The sequence below is a fragment of the Solea solea genome, chromosome 12 (genome assembly GCF_958295425.1).
Source record: "Solea solea chromosome 12, fSolSol10.1, whole genome shotgun sequence".
In the NCBI taxonomy this organism is placed as follows: domain Eukaryota; kingdom Metazoa; phylum Chordata; class Actinopteri; order Pleuronectiformes; family Soleidae; genus Solea; species Solea solea.
In genome coordinates, this window is record NC_081145.1 from 28,588,639 (window position 1) to 28,608,623 (window position 19,985).

The 19,985-nt window shown below is 40.5% G+C and overlaps 1 protein-coding gene across 3 annotated transcripts in view; it reads right to left on the reverse strand.

The window, feature by feature from the left end:
• Positions 1-19,985, reverse strand: part of wwp2 (WW domain containing E3 ubiquitin protein ligase 2) — a 44,199-nt gene that overhangs the window by 14,961 nt on the left and 9,253 nt on the right. For all 3 annotated transcript variants that reach the window (XM_058645151.1, XM_058645152.1, XM_058645150.1), the window contains exons 6-10: positions 17,970-18,048; positions 14,964-15,127; positions 13,962-14,205; positions 13,522-13,611; positions 6,811-6,985 (exon numbers count right to left, since the gene is read on the reverse strand). In XM_058645151.1, the coding sequence (XP_058501134.1) occupies positions 6,811-6,985; positions 13,522-13,611; positions 13,962-14,205; positions 14,964-15,127; positions 17,970-18,048 (752 nt within the window). The remainder of the gene's footprint in view (positions 1-6,810; positions 6,986-13,521; positions 13,612-13,961; positions 14,206-14,963; positions 15,128-17,969; positions 18,049-19,985) is intronic.

Genomic DNA, 19,985 nt, shown 5'->3' on the forward strand with positions numbered 1-19,985 from the left:
ACAGCCAATCTTTGCCCCCGCACTCCACCCTTTTTGGGTTTTCTGTGACTAAAAAAGGTAAAAGGAGAATATAATGATATAAAGACACGATGACTTCATCCTGGCTCTGACCATTCATCCTCCACAGAGAGAGAGAGAGAGAGGGAGAGAGAGGGAGGGAGAGGGAGGGAGACAGAGAGGGAGGGAGACAGAGAGAGGGGGGAGAGAGACAGAGAGAGGGGGGAGAGAGACAGAGAGAGGGGGGAGAGAGAGGGAGACAGAGACAGAGAGAGGGGGGAGAGAGAGGGAGACAGAGAGAGGGAGAGGGAGGGAGACAGAGAGAGGGGGGAGAGAGGGAGAGAGAGACAGAGAGACAGATAGAGTAAGACGCAGCATGTTCAGAATCCTGTGAACTAAAGGTTCCATGTTGTAGATTTGGGAGAAGAAGTCGTGTTGAACGTGTTCAGGTCACTTTCACCGATGAGTCCAGATCAAACCAGACTAAGATCAGGGACGGCCCTGAAACCACTTCTTCAAGTCTGATATAATAACAATTACCCGCGGTATTCTACCGACACGTCAAAGTAACCAAGCAGATAAAAAACTGCACCTGGCAGCTAGCAACAACTAGCATGTAGCCTAGTTTGTAAGGCATCCTGTTTGTAGAGCGGAATGACAGACGGAGCATAAAGGCGTTCCTTTTACATCGGAAGTCGCAACTCGGAGTGGCGTCGCCTCCGAGTACACCACGTTCCAGTTGAGTCGGAAGCAGTCGGAAACAAAACCAAAGACCCAAACACATCTCACTTTATGAGATATGAGGAGGAAAAAAACTCCCACTTCCAACCACAACTGGAACACACCATAACACAACAGCACTGCACTGCTCGTTGGTATCAAACCGGAGCATTAATGGAGCGTTCCGCAGGACGTAACGTGAGTTAAACATCAGTGAAGTTCACTGTTCATTCATGGACGAGAGAAAACACCGAGGGAATAGTTGTTGTTTTTATACAAAAAATATGAGCGGCAGATGGTGTGTGTGTGTGTGTGTGTGTGTAAACATGTGTGAACCTGCAGGTGTGTGTGTGTGTTTTCTGTGATTAAACACAGGGCTGATTCAGGTGCTGCTGTTAGGGCTCCTTGTTTCAGTGAGAATGGAGTGAGAGACGTGATGGAGGGAGGGAGCACATGAAGCCACATCCACACTGAAGCATTTTCATTTTAAAACAGAACCAGAACCAGTCTCCATCCACACAAATGTTCTGTAACTCGGCATCAATCAATCAATTAATCAATCAATCAATATTAAAACACCTGGAAACACATGAGCTCATGTGACGTAAACAGGTAGCAAATTGTTCAGGAGCAGAGTTTGGTTCTAACCACAGAAAACATTTAGTTACTAAAATCAACCTAAAGCGTCTCACATTCACCTGAACTCATCTCTGAAAAGGCTCTGTTTTCACGAGATCTTTTTATCGGGTCTGTTTTCATGAGATCTTTTTATCGGGTCTGTTTTCACGAGATCTTTTTATCGGGTCTGTTTTCACGAGATCTTTTTATCGGGTCTGTTTTCACGAGATCTTTTTATCGGTTCTGTTTTCACGAGATCTTTTTACCGGGTCTGTTTTCACGAGATCTTTTTATCGGGTCTGTTTTCACGAGATCTTTTTATCGTGTCTGTTTTACGAGATCTTTTTATCGGTTCTGTTTTCACGAGATCTTTTTATCGGGTCTGTTTTCACGAGATCTTTTTATCGGTTCTGTTTTCACGAGATCTTTTTATCGGGTCTGTTTTCACGAGATCTTTTTATCGGGTCTGTTTTCACGAGATCTTTTTATCGGGTCTGTTTTCACGAGATCTTTTTATCGTGTCTGTTTTACGAGATCTTTTTATCGGTTCTGTTTTCACGAGATCTTTTTATCGGGTCTGTTTTCACGAGATCTTTTTATCGGGTCTGTTTTCACGAGATCTTTTTATCGGGTCTGTTTTTACGAGATCTTTTTATCGAGGCTGTTTTCACGAGATCTTTTTATCGGGTCTGTTTTTACGAGATCTTTTTATCGGGTCTGTTTTCACGAGCTCTTTTTATCGGGTCTGGTTTCACGAGATCTTTTTATCGGGTCTGTTTTCACGAGATCTTTTTATGGGGTCTGTTTTCACGAGATCTTTTTATCGGGACTGTTTTCACTAGATCTTTTTATCGGGTCTGTTTTCACGAGACCTTTTTATTGGGTCTGTTTTCACGAGATCTTTTTATCGGGTCTGTTTTCACGAGACCTTTTTATTGGGTCTGTTTTCACGAGATCTTTTTATCGGGTCTGTTTTCACGAGATCTTTTTTTATCGGGTCTGTTTTCACGAGCTCTTTTTATCGGGTCTGTTTTCACGAGACCTTTTTATTGGGTCTGTTTTCACGAGATCTTTTTATCGGGACTGTTTTCACTAGATCTTTTTATCGGGTCTGTTTTCACGAGATCTTTTTATTGGGTCTGTTTTCACGAGACCTTTTTATCGGGTCTGTTTTCACGAGATCTTTTTATCGGGTCTGTTTTTAGAAGATCTTTTTTTTCGGGGTCTGTTTTTACAAGATCTTTTTTTATCGGGTCTGTTTTCACGAGATCTTTTTATCGGGTCTGTTTTTAGAAGACCTTTTTATCGGGTCTGTTTTTAGAAGATCTTTTTTTTCGGGGTCTGTTTTCCAAGATCTTTTTTTTCGGGGTCTGTTTTACAAGATCTTTTTTTATCGGGGTCTGTTTTTACAAGATTTTTTTTTCTGGGTCTGTTTTTACAAGATTTTTTTTTCAGGGTCTGTTTTTACAAGATTTTTTTTTCTGGGTCTGTTTTTACAAGATTTTTTTTTCAGGGTCTGTTTTTACAAGATTTTTTTTTCTGAAACAGTTTTGTCCCTGTAAATATTTGTACTATTTGTATTTGCTATCTTGACTCCCTTGAGGAAGACGAGATCTTGTATTTTCCTGGCTAAATAAACGATAAATAATTAATAAAATAGAAGCAGAGATTACCGTGATACAAAGATGTTGCTTTAAAAAAAAAGAAGGGACTGTGGATGACAGGAGGGTGGGTGGGGCTTAAGTGAAGGATGGAGGGAGAGGAGAAGTGGTAGCAGTGAAGGGAAGGGGGGAGGTGGAAACAGCAGTTAATGACTGTGAGGCTGTTCTCTCCACGATGCCTAACAAGCTGCAATTACTCTGCAAACACACACACACACACACACACACACACACACACACACACACACACACACACACACACACACACACACACACACACACACACACACACACACACACACACACACACACACACACACACACACACACACACACACACACACAGCACCATTGTGCAGCCACTGAAAAATGTGTGTGTGTCAGTGATGTGTAAAAACCTGTGAACGAACACATAAACATGCCTGTGTGTAAGCGTGAGTGGGTGTGTTCTTATATCTGTTACCTCTTTGGGACCCTTTCTGGCATAAACTAGTCTTCGTGGAGATCCAAAAACCTGGTCCTAACATAGCAAAAAACCTCATTTCCGAGGCACTGGGGTTAATAAAGGCTCTATCTATCTGTCCATACAAAAATGGAGCAGTTTTACGTAACAAGACACGGCATCGATCCAGGAGACATCTTCCTCCCCCACGATGACACCGCCGTATATGCCAGGCCTGTATGTGGCGCTGTAGTGCTGCTACAGAAAGACACCAAAACCAAGGAAGAAGGCCATTTTATACTAATCCCTATAGGTATTTAAGGGAGTGCAGTGTTTCAACCCTTAAACTAAGTCTAACCTTTACCCTAAAACCAGGTCTCAACTCTGAGTCTTCAAGTTTGTAAACCACCGCACTCTCCCAACCAAACCCCATTGAGTAAATCGTTGGTTTTCGTTCGCGGGACACAGGAGTTGTTGATCCACTGCTGCCTCCATCACTGAGTTCAAATGTCTTCATTTGTCAAATCATTCTGATTGACCTCAGTGACACAAAGTGACCACATGAGGCAGCAGTGGACCAGCAGTGGACCAGTAGCTCCTGCGACCCGATTTTCTCTATGGACTCTGGTGTGGGAGAGTGAGTCGAGTTAACCAAACGGTACATTTGTCATATGCAGTCCATGGTCTGAGGTTTGCACCCAGATCACAGTCTTAGAAATAAATGTGTTGGTCTGTGCATGTGTTCACTGACCTGTGTGTGTGTGTGTGTGTGTGTGTGTGTGTGTGTGTGTGTGTGTGTGTGTGTGTGTGTTTGTTCACACACACTGTGGCCATAAATAGTCCGTGCTATCAGCAGTGTGGGCATTCCAGGACAGGGCAGAGTGTTATCAGAGTAGAGGGAACGACCTGCACGATGGTTTTTCTCACACACACTGAGGAGGAAGGAGGGTCCAGAAGGTCCAGAGGGTCTGGTTCACGCTGAACCACAACCTTCTGGACCGTGGATGGACTGAACGGGTGTGGAATATAATATATCCAGTTATAATCTCTGCTGTAATCTGGCATCACTATAATATAATGCTGTTCATGAAAGAGCCATTACATTACATTAGAGCCATATTTAGGACTGCGACTAACGATTATTTTGGTAGTCAACTAATCAGCCAATTAGTTCTTGAATGACTTGATTAGTCACGATTATTTCTATTTATTTAGAATAAACACAACAAAACAACACCTTTTAGTGTAAAATACCACATTTTCAAAATAAAATTCTGCACATAAACTTTTGTGGTTGAGCTCTAACAGTTTCACGTTGTTGTTTTTTTTTGAATTAGCTGCGACTTTGACGCCCCCTCGTGCCCACACCGTGTGATGCTCAGTGAAGCTTTTGATAACTTTTAATCCCCATCTCGTCCAGTGTGACAGGACCACATTTGAAGTTGATGGCTTTAAATCTGTAGAAGTAGTGCAGGTGGAAATTTGCAAAGAAATTTGCCCGCCAATGCCTATTTAATCCAAAATGGCCACCCATCTTCCTGTGGCGTTTAGGACAGAGGTCCAGACTTGATAAACATGTGTACCAACTTTCATTCAAACAGATTTGTTTCCCACCATAAATGACCATGTTTAGCCTCCAAAATGTTGAAATACAATTTGATGGATGGGCGAGGAGAGGAGTTCAAAGATGGATGAGTTCATTTGAAGCTGATGAAGTTTGTTTGGAGAGAAAGGAACTCATGGAAACACACAAACAGCCAGAGTGAGAAACGCACTCACACACACACACACACACACACACACACACAGAGTGCAGGGTGGGGTGTTTTAGAGGCTGCTTTTACTAATGGTTCATTGAGAAAGCTCCGTTGTTTACCGTCTGGCTGCAGTCTGACCTTGGCAGCTTCACCGACTGAGACGACGCGTCCGAGTGAAGACGGCGGAATATTAAACGACCACGCTGGAAAAACACGACAAACTGGTGGCGTCACGTAGCATCTGCAGAGCGCCCGACCACGACGACGCGACTCCTCCTCCTCTGACTGTTAGATAACGAGCGAACCACACGCTGTTGGATCCACTCACAACATGAGTGGATTGTTTTCAGTCCTGCGGTGCATTTGTGGAGGTGACGTGCAGAATCTAAACAAAGTGACGTGAGCGGAAGCAGAGGAACCAGCGGAGTTTGGTCTTTTCCTTCAGAGAAGAAGTGAGGAAACACTTTAACTTTCTGTTTCTTACAGATTACTCTGAACTTTACACTGTCAGACAGTGTAAGTATGTAAAACACTCACTCTCCCACACCAAACCCCATAGAGAAAACCAGTGATTTAAGCTGGCAGGGACACGGGAGCTGCTGGTCCTCTGCTGCCTCATGTGGTCACTTTGTGTCACTGAGGTCAATCTGAACAAAGGATTTTAAACACTGAAGTGACAAAACAAGACATTTGAACTTAGTGATGGATGAAAATGTCCTCACTTTCTGAACATGTCCTCACCTTCTAAACATGTCCTCACTTCTAAACATGTCCTCACTTTCTGAACATGTCCTCACTTTCTAAACATGTCCTCACTTTCTGAACATGTCCTCACCTTCTAAACATGTCCTCACTTCTAAACATGTCCTCACTTTCTGAACATGTCCTCACTTTCTAAACATGTCCTCACTTTCTGAACATGTCCTCACTTTCTGAACATGTCCTCACTTTCTAAACATGTCTTCACTTTCTAAACATGTCCTCACTTTCTGAACATGTCCTCACTTTCTAAACATGTCCTCACTTTCTGAACATGTCCTCACTTTCTAAACATGTCTTCACTTTCTAAACATGTTCTCACTTTCTGAACATGTCCTCACTTTCTAAACATGTCCTCACTTTCTGAACATGTCCTCACTTTCTGAAAATGTCCTCACTTTCTGAACATGTCCTCACTTTCTAAACATGTCCTCACTTTCTGAACATGTCCTCACTTTCTAAACATGTCCTCACTTTCTGAACATGTCCTCACTTTCTAAACATGTCCTCACTTTCTGAACATGTCCTCACTTTCTAAACATGTCTTCACTTTCTAAACATGTCCTCACTTTCTAAACATGTCCTCACTTTCTGAACATGTCCTCACTTTCTAAACATGTCTTCACTTTCTGAACATGTCCTCACTTTCTAAACATGTCCTCACTTTCTAAACATGTCTTCACTGGGTTCACTGGGTCGAGCTGGGACTGTGTCGTGGAACAGCGTCATGTGATGATTTAGTGTGTCATTAACAACGAGCACTGGGGATTGGGTACTTTTCTCAACCCTCCCGTTACAAACCCACTTCCCTTCCACTCGGCCGTTGGCTGCCAGAGTCTTTTTGTATGAACCGTACCTGGTAGAGGAAGCGCTGGCTGAACTGGTGCATGGCTCCCTGCAGCTGGCTGCGCTGACTCTGCCACTGCTGGTAGTTCCGCACCGACTCAGCCGTGGGCCTCTGCCACGTGGTGGTCCTGGTGTTGTGGTCCACGTAGTAGAACCTGCCCTGCTGGTCCACTCGCTTCTCCCATCTGGTTCAGAGGAAAGAGAAACAACATGTTTATGAAGTCAACTGACAGTAGCACTGATTTAGACAGACGTGCAAAAAGAGTCTAAAATACTTTATATAATTATAAACATCATGATAAATAATAGATTACATGTCATCAATGAGGAAAGTCACTGTACTTCTTACACTTTAACCAGGAAATGAGGTCACAATTCTCTCTTTAAAAGCTTTCCAGCCTGATTCAGTGTCCTTTAATGTTGGTCAAACAGTGGTTTCCTCTGTGTGTGTGAGATGCGGCACTTGGTCAGGATGGTTAAGGTAAGGGTAAAGGACCAGGGAGTGCATTATGTCAGTGAATGGCATACAAACATGTGTGTGTTAGTATAAATTCTGCTTCTTCTCCTGCACAGTGAACCTTTACCTGTCAACCGTGTGGATGTTCTACGTTTCCTCACTTTCAGCTCTGTGTGTTTGGATATCTCTCACACACACACACACACACACACACACACACACTTGTGCTCTGTCCTGCACAGGAAACTAGGACTTTCAGTTCTCTGGATCCTCCCACTGGACCCAGGCCTCTAAATAGACTCCCCTCTGTTGCAGGGGAGGATTAATGCAAACACACACTCATACTCTGTCACTGTGTGTGTGGATCTCACTCGTGCTGCAGAATTGTGCATTTCCTTCTCGTACAGTATTAAGGTTTATTACAGAAAGTCGGTAGATTTTTTTAAAAAGTGGACGGGGTCTGTAAAGTCTTTATATATTCACACGGAAACGACACAAAACATAAACAGACGGACATTATTTTTTTTTCTTTCCAAAGTGTCTCTAAAGCGTGTTTGAACATTGAAGTCAACTTTATTTGTTAATTGTTGCAGAGTTAAAGGCAACAGTGACGCCAAACGTACAAAACATCAAATCAATAAAGGATTTGGAGAATAGTCAGAATACTTTGATCAGGAATGACCGGGGACCGTTCTAAAGAAGAACAGTGAGGAAACTCTGGGTTGTTAATGACGTGACCGGTACTAAGAGTTTAAATCAGATAGCAGAACTAAGTAGAGGCTCTCAGACGAGCCTCTGTGGGCTCTGGGATTTTCCCTGGCTCCAGTAAATAACCAGCTAGTGCTAATATCAGACTGTGAGAGGCAGAGCGGTCAGGGAGAGAGAGACGTTCCCTCAACCAAACAACCCCCTCATCCTCACGGCTGAAGTGTCCCTGAGCAAGACACCGAGTCTCATCCCTTTGGTGGATCCTCCTGACCACAAGAGACGAGGAGAGAACAAAGCAGAGGTCCTTATTCCTCCTGCTTTTCCTTACATCGGCCACATGAGCGAGCTGGAGTTTCCTCGGGGTGATAATGTCCAACATGTGGGTTCAATTCTCAGTGGAGACACCAGTTTATCAGAGACTCCCACAGCGAGGCAGGAGCTGCAGGACCTGGAAATGTCATTTACGGTTCATACAGAATTATAGACCTTTTGTTGTGTTGCGGCTCATCTGGTGTTTGTTTCTTCCATGTCTGTGAAGACATATCTGCTTTCTTTGACACTTGTAACTATTTTCCCACCGCGCAGTCGTGGCACGGCTCCACTCGCCGTCAACAGACTGAAGGTCACTGATTGGTCAGAGAGTGTCGTCACTGAAGAGTCAAAATCTACTCATAATTCCAAATCTATTTATAATTCCAAAATCTACTTGAAATCCCAAAATGTATTTATAATCCCAAAATCTACTCATAATTCCAAATCTATTTATACCTCCGAAATCTATTTATAATCCCAAAAGCCAGTGATTGGTCAAAGAGTGTCGTCACTGAAGAGTCATGAGTGCGACGTCCGACACAAGAATCAAAGTGAACAAAGCTGAATTGTAGACTAAAGTTAAAAAACCTGAAAACCTGTTAATCTGCAACATTTAGCAAAGCAAACGTGTTGAAGAGAGGAGTTTGGTGGATTTAGAGACAGCACTGCTGAAAGTCCAGTGACTGTGTCAGTTTTGTTTTAATATGGGGGGGTTCAGCCACATTTAGCCTCGTGCCATGACTCATGCAGCTGGAAGTCCTCGCCCTGTCTGATGCTATTTATCACCAGTCCTTTAAAAAGTGCTATCTATATGATGTCTTTGCTTATAGACTGTTCTCACTCATTGTTTTTCCCAGGCTTCATTTAAACCATCTCCATCAACAGGAAATTCACTCCACTTCACTTTCTCTGCTGTAGATAGTCATCAAGGTGGTTTTTTAAAATGTTTAATGTTAGGTTTTGATCGTATCAGTAATTGTTGAGTTCCCTCACTTGTTCTTTTTTTACTGTGTCAAGTTTCTGTTCAAGACTTTTTTCTCACTCTACCACTGAGCTACCATCACCACAAATTAGCATTTTTGTCCACACCGAACTCTCGTTTTTGGGAGCCCAGGAAACACAACCATCTTTGATCCTGAGGTTTTTGTTTTTACCTTGTTACTCCCCGCATCCCCTGGACTGTACGGGGACGTAACAGGGAAAAAATGGCCTTAAACTGAAACACATCTCAACCGCCCACCTTTGTGTTTTCATGGACAAAATCACGTCATAGCCTCCAGCTCTCTCTAGTGCTGTGTTCACACTGGACGCAACGACAACTTTACAAACAGAGTCAATCCACATTAGCTGAGCGGAGCGGTGCGACTGGCGTGATAGAAAATCCACTCATAGTTTCAAAATCTACTTATAGTTTTAAAATCTACTTATAGTTTCAAAATCTACTCAAAGTTCCAAAATCTACTTATAGTTTCAAAATCTACAAATAGTTTCAAAATCTACTCAAAGTTCCAAAATCTACTTATAGTTTCAAAATCTACAAATAGTTTCAAAATCTACTCAAAGTTCCAAAATCTACTCCAAGTTCCAAAATCTACTCATAGTTTCAAAATCTACTCAAAGTTCCAAAATCTACTTATAGTTTCAAAATCTACTCAAAGTTCCAAAATCTACTTATAGTTCCAAAATCCACTCATAGTTTCAAAATCTACTCATAGTTTCAAAATCTACTTATAGTTTCAAAATCTACTCAAAGTTTCAAAATCTACTTATAGTTTCAGAATCTACTTATAGTTTCAAAATCTACTTACAGTTTCAAAATCTACTCAAAGTTCCAAAATCTACTCATAGTTTCAAAATCTACAAATAGTTTCAAAATCTACTCAAAGTTCCAAAATCTACTTATAGTTTCAAAATCTACAAATAGTTTCAAAATCTACTCAAAGTTCCAAAATCTACTCAAAGTTCCAAAATCTACTCCAAGTTCCAAAATCTACTCCAAGTTCCAAAATCTACTCAAAGTTCCAAAATCTACTCATAGTTCCAAAATCCACTCATAGTTTCAAAATCTACTCATAGTTTCAAAATCTACTTATAGTTTCAAAATCTACTCAAAGTTTCAAAATCTACTTATAGTTTCAGAATCTACTTATAGTTTCAAAATCTACTTACAGTTTCAAAATCTACTCAAAGTTCCAAAATCTACTCATAGTTTCAAAATCTACAAATAGTTTCAAAATCTACTCAAAGTTCCAAAATCTACTCATAGTTTCAAAATCTACAAATAGTTTCAAAATCTACTCAAAGTTCCAAAATCTACTCAAAGTTCCAAAATCTACTCCAAGTTCCAAAATCTACTCATAGTTTCAAAATCTACTCAAAGTTCCAAAATCTACTTATAGTTTCAAAATCTACTCAAAGTTCCAAAATCTACTTATAGTTCCAAAATCCACTCATAGTTTCAAAATCTACTCATAGTTTCAAAATCTACTTATAGTTTCAAAATCTACTCAAAGTTTCAAAATCTACTTATAGTTTCAGAATCTACTTATAGTTTCAAAATCTACTTACAGTTTCAAAATCTACTCAAAGTTCCAAAATCTACTCATAGTTTCAAAATCTACTTACAGTTTCAAAATCTACTTAAAGTTTCAAAATCTACTTAAAGTTTCAAAATCTACTCATAGTTTCAAAATCTGCTCATAGTTTAAAAATCTACTCAAAGTTTCAAAATCTACTTATAGTTTCAGAATCTACTTATAGTTTCAAAATCTACTTACAGTTTCAAAATCTACTTAAAGTTTCAAAATCTACTCATAGTTTAAAAATCTACTCATAGTTTCAAAATCTACTCATAGTTTCAAAATCTACTGCAGTCCAGGTGTCCCAGGACTGAAGGACACTTAAAGAAGTCAATAAAGGAAAGACATGAGAGGAAATAATCTCTGATGAAGCTCAAGTGTTTTCTCCTTAAAAAACAAAACAAACACTAACCATTTATAAAAGGACCAGTGACGTCAAGATGGAGGCTCAACATAAACAGCCAGTGTGGCTTTGTGGTCTATGGATGTCATGTGACATGGATTATTGTATTTTTTTGTAACTACTGCTGGACTATGACGAGGAGGAGGAGGAGCTGAGCTCGTAGTAGATTTGATAAAGAACAGTATGTTTTCCTGCAGTCAGCTTAGGACAAATTTAATTCAGCTTCCAAACCTTAAACAGTTCCTGGTGTGTGTGTGTGTGTGTGTGTGTAGCGCAGCATTAGCCAGCTAATTGATCCTGTGAAGGTCCAGCGGCCAACACAACACACTGCTGCTGCTGCTGCTGCTGCTGCTGCTGCTGCCACTGCTGCTGCTGCTGCGGCGTGTGCAAGTACATGTGGAAGTTGAGAAAGGACTTTTGTTCTGGCCCCCGCCCCCCCGCTCTCTATCCTCACACGGAAAATGTGAGATGGGGGTTGGAGGTTGGAGAGGTGGGGGTGACCTTTTCCTAAACACAGCCTCTCTTTCTCTCTGTCACACACACATAAAGGTGCAGGAGTGTGTCGCAGCTTTTACTCCCCTCATGATGCACAAACACAGTCGCACGCTCACGTTATAAACACCATTCATGCTTCTTATGCCTTTATCCAGTTCCATTACATTACATTACATGTCATTTAGCAGACGCTTTTATCCAAAGCGACTTACAATGGAATTGAGTACAATCAGCCAGGGGTGGAGTCGAACTTGCGACCATGATGTCTTTCGCACACAGGGTACTGGTCTTAACCACTGAGCCACTCCACCTCCAAAAGTTCCAAAATCGACATGTAATTCTAAAGTCGACTTGTAATTCTAAAGTCGACTTACAATTCTAAAGTCGACTTGTAATTCTAAAGTCGACTTGTAATTCTAAAGTCGACTTGTAATTCTAAAGTCGACTTGTATTCTAAAGTCGACTTGTAATTCTAAAGTCGATTTACAATTCTAAAGTCGACTTGTAATTCTAAAGTCGACTTGTATTCTAAAGTCGACTTGTAATTCTAAAGTCGACTTGTAATTCTAAAGTCGACTTGTAATTCTAAAGTCGACTTGTATTCTAAAGTCGACTTACAATTCTAAAGTCGACTTGTAATTCTAAAGTCGACTTGTAATTCTAAAGTCGACTTGTAATTCTAAAGTCGACTTACAATCCTAAAGTCGACTTGTAATTCTAAAGTCGACTTGTAATTCTAAAGTCGACTTACAATCCTAAAGTCGACTTGTAATTCTAAAGTCGACTTGTAATTCTAAAGTCGACATGTAATTCTAAAGTCGACTTGTAATTCTAAAGTCGACTTGTATTCTAAAGTCGACTTGTAATTCTAAAGTCGATTTACAATTCTAAAGTCGACTTGTAATTCTAAAGTCGACTTGTATTCTAAAGTCGACTTGTATTCTAAAGTCGACTTGTAATTCTAAAGTGGATTTACAATTCTAAAGTCGACTTGTAATTCTAAAGTCGACATACAATTCTAAAGTCGACTTGTAATTCTAAAGTCGACTTGTAATTCTAAAGTCGACTTACAATTCTAAAGTCGACTTGTAATTCTAAAGTCGACTTACAATTCTAAAGTCGACTTGTAACCCTAACCATGTAATTCTAAAGTCGACTTACAATTCTAAAGTCGACTTGTAACCCTAACCATGTAATTCTAAAGTCGACTTACAATTCTAAAGTCGACTTGTAATTCTAAAGTCGACATGTAATTCTAAAGTCGACATGTAATTCTAAAGTCGACTTACAATTCTAAAGTCGACTTACAATTCTAAAGTCGACTTGTAATTCTAAAGTCGACTTACAATTCTAAAGTCGACTTGTAATTCTAAAGTCGACTTACAATTCTTAAGTCGACTTGTAATTCTAAAGTCGACTTGTAATTCTAAAGTCGACTTGTAATTCTAAAGTCGACTTTAGAATTACAAGTCGACTTACAATCCTAAAGTCGACTTGTAATTCTAAAGTCGACTTGTAATTCTAAAGTCGACTTGTAATTCTAAAGTCGACTTACAGCAGGACGTTGTCCTTGACGTTAGCCGCTCAACAACAGACTCGCCGTATTAAAGCTACATCAGAGTAAAGGTGAGTGATGTCTTAAAAATGCGTTCACTGCTTTATTTCACGGTTTTCCATGACGTCGGTTCACAAAAACGACCCCAGAGTCATGTGACGTCTGTCCGATAACAGAGAGAAAAGCACAGATGAACACATGAACATGCCTACCCTGGAGGCAGTGGTCTCTCCCAGGTTGTGGTTTTGGTGTTGTGGTCGACGTAGTACACTCTGCCATGTGGCAACACACGCTGCTCCCAACTGAACACACAGAGAGAGAGAGAGAGAGACAAAGGTATAGTATTATAAATTATAGAAGACAATTTGTCAAGACTGTCTTCACTCAGGCCACGCCCACACGAAACGGAACAAAGCCTAAACCATCGTGTAAAAGACAGACATATCTGCGTCCACATGGAAAAGCTTTATCCTCCATGAGGGTCGCGCGGGGTGATGCGCCACCGGTGATCTGTCAGATCAGACAGATGATCAGACTGGTGGATTTAGAGACAGCTGAAGGTCCAGTGCTGTCAGATCAGTTTTTGAATTTTCCAGATATCGTGTACAGATACAGTGTAGGAGTTACAGAAATGAGAAGTCCTGGTTCTCACCCTGCAGGGAGGGACTCTGTCGTGGTGTTGCTGCTAGTCGGCTCCGTGCTGCTGCTGGGCATGGAGTTCAGACCGGGCTCTGCTGGACCTGCTGGACCTGCTGGACCCAGAGCGTCCTGTCCTGGAGGAGGACTACTGCCGCCGGCAGCCGGGGATTCGCACGGCGGCGCGGGCGGAGGAGGCGTGTGACAGGCCACGCCGCCGTGACTGCTCTCCGGCCCATTTGACGTCAACTCCACTTTGTCTGAGGGAAGATTGAGAGAATGGTTAAAAAAAAGTGAAAAATAACAACGATGATGATGATGATGTTACGGTGAAGCAGGACGTAAACATCAGCTCACTGAAGCCTAACTTAAGACACCATAGCTGGTGTCACTATGTCTCACAGTCCTGACTGGAAACTTTGTAAAAAAAAAAAACACTCACTCTCCCACACCAAAGTCCAGAGAGAGAATCTGTGATTTTAGCTGCGGAGAAACAGGAGCTGCTGGTCTACTGCTGCCGCCCCAAATTGACAAAAACACACATTTGAACTCAGTGATGGAGGCAGCAGAGGATCAACAGCTCCTGTGTGTGTGTGATGTTAAAATCACTGGTTTTCTCTGTGGACTTTGGTGTGGGAGAGTGAGCCGTTTACAAACCTCATTTTCCTGTTTTCCAGAGTCTCACAGTGAGATAAAGACGTGACACATGTTCTTAAAGACATCATAGACTGAAACTGAGGTGTTTGTTTTTCACTGAGTTTGTGCCCGTCCGCCGCGGCTTCCTCCTGCCACAGGAAGTGCACAAAGTAACTTTGTATAAAACACCACATCAATAATGCTGAGGTATCATGTGTCTAAATCTCTATGTAAAGAAAAAGCATTGTGTATATAATCATCAGAAAGTCATACGGTGTGAGATGAAGTGGTTATTTCCCACGATGCAGCAGACGGCACGTCTTTGTTGGGGTTCAAGTGCAGTTTGTTATTAAAGTGTAAATCGTGTGAGTGTGGTGTTTACCTGCGCTGTTTCCTGGACTTCCGGTACTCTTAGAGGAGAGACGGTGAGCGGAGGAACCCGGCGCGGGGCTCTGCTCCTCAGGCAGCTCCCCATTAGTCAGAGAGCTCCTACTGGAGCACCCTGGAGAAGCACTCTGTGAAGCCCCCACCGAGTGTCTGTTACTCCTGTCAACAGAGAGACGGAGAGAAATGGCATGTGGAGCAGTTGAGGCAAGATAGTGGAACAAAAGGAGAGGGAGATGAAGACGGAACAGTTTAGTGGATTATGTGTTTTTAGACACTGAACTGGTGAAAACATGATTTTTTTTTGTATTTAAATAACAGCTCACGTCATAAATGATAATGTCTACATTATCTTTAGTACATAGTCACATCTTTATCTCACTCTATCACACACTTTTCCAACAGGAAACTGAACTCACTCACTCTCCCACACCAAAGTCCACAGAGAAAATCAGTGATTTTAACATCACTCACTGCTGCCTCCATCACTGAGTTCTAATGTCTTATTTTGTCAATTTAGCTTTCTAAATACTTCATTCCAATTTATTTTAGTGACACAAAGTGACCACACGAGGCAGCAGTAAAGCAGCAGCTCCTGTGTCCCCGTGAGCTAAAATCACTGATCTTCTCCATGGGGTGAGTGAGCAGTTTACAAACTGTTAGAAAAGTCTGTCTCACAGTGAAATAAAGCCGTGAACATGTTCTCAAAACTCCATAAACTTAGACTGCTGTGGCTTTTATGTGGCAAGTCTTTTGTTAAGAGGCCTAAATCTGCTTTTCCTTACGTCCCCTGATGGCAGCCATGGTTTCAACGTCTTTACCGGAAAAAAAAGAAAAGAAAAAAAGAAAAAGAAAAAGAAAAAGAAAAAGAACTTTGCAAATCTGACAAAAGCCTTAAACATGCAAAGATAAACATGTTGGCTTTTCCTCCCCAGGACTGAGGAATGCTGAGGCCGAGCCTGGACAGGAATAAGCAGAAGCCTGAGCTCAGTGTTTCAGTCGACCACAGTAAGTAGAAGAAGGTGTGTGTGTGTGTGTGTGTGTGTGAGAACAACAACAGAAATCACCTCTGCTTCCTTTGGATGCTGACCGTTTCCCTCCGACAGCCGTGCTTTAACGGTGTTTAGTGGGAAATACCATCTGACCCCATGCAACCCACGCCACAGAGCTTTGAAACGCAGCCCACTCTTCTATTTATTACCCCCCCCCCCCCCCCCCCCCCTCTGCAACCACATTTGGGGGGAAGCAACATGCTGGCACTCTGCGTAAGTGCTTTAATCAACTGTCCTGGCACAAACTGCCTTGATTCTATTCTTTTTTTTCCCTTTTGCTTCTACCATTTATTTTGATTTAAAAATGCCATTTCACCTCTAGTTTAAAGATTTTCATAAAATCGCTTAGCAACTGGCATTCGAGGAACGAGGTTACGCAAGTTCTTTATATGATATGATTCTTTATCGTTTCACCACAAAATGTCTGCTGGGATTTTAAAAACTGTGTGTCTTTGACCTTGTTTGGTTTAGACGCCTGTGAAAAGTTGGATTTCACATTCTTCGTGTGTGTACATGTGTATGTTTGGGTTTAAGACGAAAACCGCAGCGGCGCAGACACACAATCTGTGCTCTTACTTCTCATGTGGAACGCAGTCCAGGAGTTTGGAGGAGAAAGAGTTTTGCACAAAAATATGGGAAGAGACGCTGACAGATCAAATCAAAGTGCCATTTAGTCATGTCAATTTATTTTAAAATACTTTTCTATGGAAGCCCAGAGTCAAATCTGCCTTCAAAAGAGAAAAGAAAAATCTGTTAAAAGTCAGAATTATGAGCTAAAACAAGTCGAAGGTATGAGATAAAACAAGTCAGACTTATAAGATAAAACAAGCCAGACTTATGATATAAAAGTCAGACTTATGATATAAAAGTCAGACTTATGAGATAAAAAGTCAGACTTATGAGATAAAAAAGTCAGACTGATAAGATAAAAAAGTCAGAATTATGAGATATAACAAGTCAGACTTATGAGATATAACATGTCAGACATTTGAGATAAGTCAGACTTATGAGATATAACATGTCAGACATATGAGATAAGTCAGACTTATAAGAAAAAAAGTCAGACTTATGAGATAAAACAAGTAAGACTTATGATTTAAAAGTCAGACTTATGATATAAAAGTCAGATTTATGAGATAAAACAAGTCAGACCTATGAGATAAAACAAGTCAGAATTATGAGATAAAACAAGTCAGACTAATGATCTAAAAGTCAGAATTATGATATAAAACAAGTCAGACTTATGAGATAAAAAGTCAGACTTATGAGATAAAAGTCCGAATTATGATATAAAACAAGTCAGACTTATGAGATAAAAAGTCAGACTTATGAGATAAAAAGTCAGAATTATGAGCTATAACAAGTCAGACTTATGAGATATAACACGTCAGACATATGAGATAAGTCAGATTTATAAGATAAAAAAGTCAGAATTATGAGATAAAACAAGTCAGACTTATGAGATAAAACAAGTCAGAATTATGTGATAAAACAAGTCAGACTTATGAGATAAAACAAGTAAGACTTATGAGATAAAACAAGTCGGACTTATGAGATAAAACAAGTTAGACTTATGAGATAAAACAAGTCAGAATTATGTGATAAAACAAGTCAGAATTATGTGATAAAACAAGTCAGACTTATGAGATAAAACAAGTAAGACTTATGAGATAAAACAAGTCGGACTTATGAGATCAAACAAGTCAGAATTATGTGATAAAACAAGTCAGAATTATGTGATAAAACAAGTCAGACTTATGAGATAAAACAAGTCAGACTTATGAGATAAAAAGTTGAAATTGTTTGAATTGTTTTATGCTCAGTTTCCTCTTTTTTCCACAGGCAGAGAAAAGTCCTCCATGTTTCACTAAAACAACTGTTCTGACCAAACCTGACCCGAGCCTGGCAGGTCGCCATACTGTGTGTGAGTGTGAGTGTGAGTGTGTGCTGACCTGCTGTGAGGTCCAGCAGCAGTGGGCGTCTCTTCACTCAGTGTCCTCCTCAGGTTCGGTCTTTCTGACTGAAGCATCTCTGCAGAAAAAGTCACACAACGTCATCATATTTTCTCCATTTATCGATGAGTTCAGTTTGGTCCATTAAATGTTGATCAGTGTTTGTCAAACGTGGAAATGATGTTCTGATTAAATTACTGAATAAAAAACCCCAGTGAAACCCATCAATTATTAAAGTAGTTTATAAATAGTAAGTAGTAAATTCTTTTATCAATGAATTGTTGCAGAAACTGTTTGTTGCATCAAGACGGAGAGTTTATGAAACTATGTTTACACTGCACATATATTCTGGTTACTCACCATCTTTACAGCATATTTTATTCTATGTTTTATTATTGTATATTTGTATATTTGTATATTTGAACGTGTTTAAATTAATCTTCTTTGCTGCTGAAACTCTGTGAAATCCTCCAGTTGTGGAGTATATACTATGTACGTATATACGTATACACATATACACACAAAAATATAGCTATATATGTATATATGCACATATACATGTATGTGTATACATATGCACATATATACGTAAATATACACACAAATATATGTGTATATATGCATGTATATACGTACATATGTACACATATACACACAAATATATATGTATATATACACACCTGTATATTTGTATTGTATATATACACATGTACACATATACACACATATATATATACACACACATACATGCAACACACACACGTATATATAAATATATATATATATATATATTGTATATATTCACAAAGAGGCAAACATACATATATATATGCAGCTCTTTAGAGTAAAGTAAATAGGTAATCTCTCTCTCTCACACACACACACACACACACACACACTGAAAGAGAGTCTTGTGGCTGGAGCTTGATGGACATACAGAAAAATAAAAACAGTGGTCATGACAAGAAGCCATTTTGTCATAAGGTGCTCAGTGAGTCCATCACACCCTTCCCTCTTAACGGCCCATGTCTAATTACCTGTGTGTGTGTGTGTGAACATGTCAAGGGTGTAGAAAGTAGATTTTCCAGTCAGTGCAGAGAAAATAAATACACAAAAACAGTATGTTTCAGCTCAGCAGCTGCTGTTGGTGGACAAAGATTTAAAGATTTTTTTTTTCAACATAAAGGGACAGTTCAAGGTTTGTGTAGACACAGAAACTGTAAACCACTCACTCTCCCACACCAAAGTGATTTTAACATCACTGCACATAGTTGTTTATCCACTAAATTCAAATGTCTGATTTTGTCACAGCTTTTAAAATCCTTCGGTCAGAGTTAGCTCAGTGACAAAAAGTGACCACACGAGGTAGCAGAGGACCAGCAGCTCCTGTGTCCCCTCAAGCTAAAATCACTGATTTTCTCTATGGACTTTGGGATAAAGACATGGACATGTTCAGAAGACACCGCAGACTATACCGGACGTAGATTTTATTACATGAGTACTTTCGCTGAGAGCAAGCCTCCAGGTTTCAGGTTTCAGACCGGGCTCAGAGTCAGTGCCGACTTTGTGTCAAGCCCTTCATGTTTATTATTTGTGTTTTAATTTGATCAGGACTGTGACGTCAGACAGGAAACCAAGTGCTGGAGTCACGTGTATATGTGGTCACATACGGTCAGTTAATGCACAGGTTCTAGAAAGTTCTTACAGCCCCTGCTTCTGTGGGACACACTGGTATCTATACAGTTACTGGAGTAATCTACTTATAGTTCCTAAATCCACTTATAGTTCCAAAATCAATTTATAATTCCAAATCCACACGCACACACAAACACAGTCTAGTGTGAAAACATTTAAAATGTTTCAGTGATGAGACAGAACCTGAAAACATGATGTTCTGTATGTTTGTGTTGTGAGGACAAAAATGGCCGCCCTCCTCCTCAACATGATGTCCACGTGAGGACATGAGGTTCCACACACACACACGCACACGCACACACACACACACACACACACACA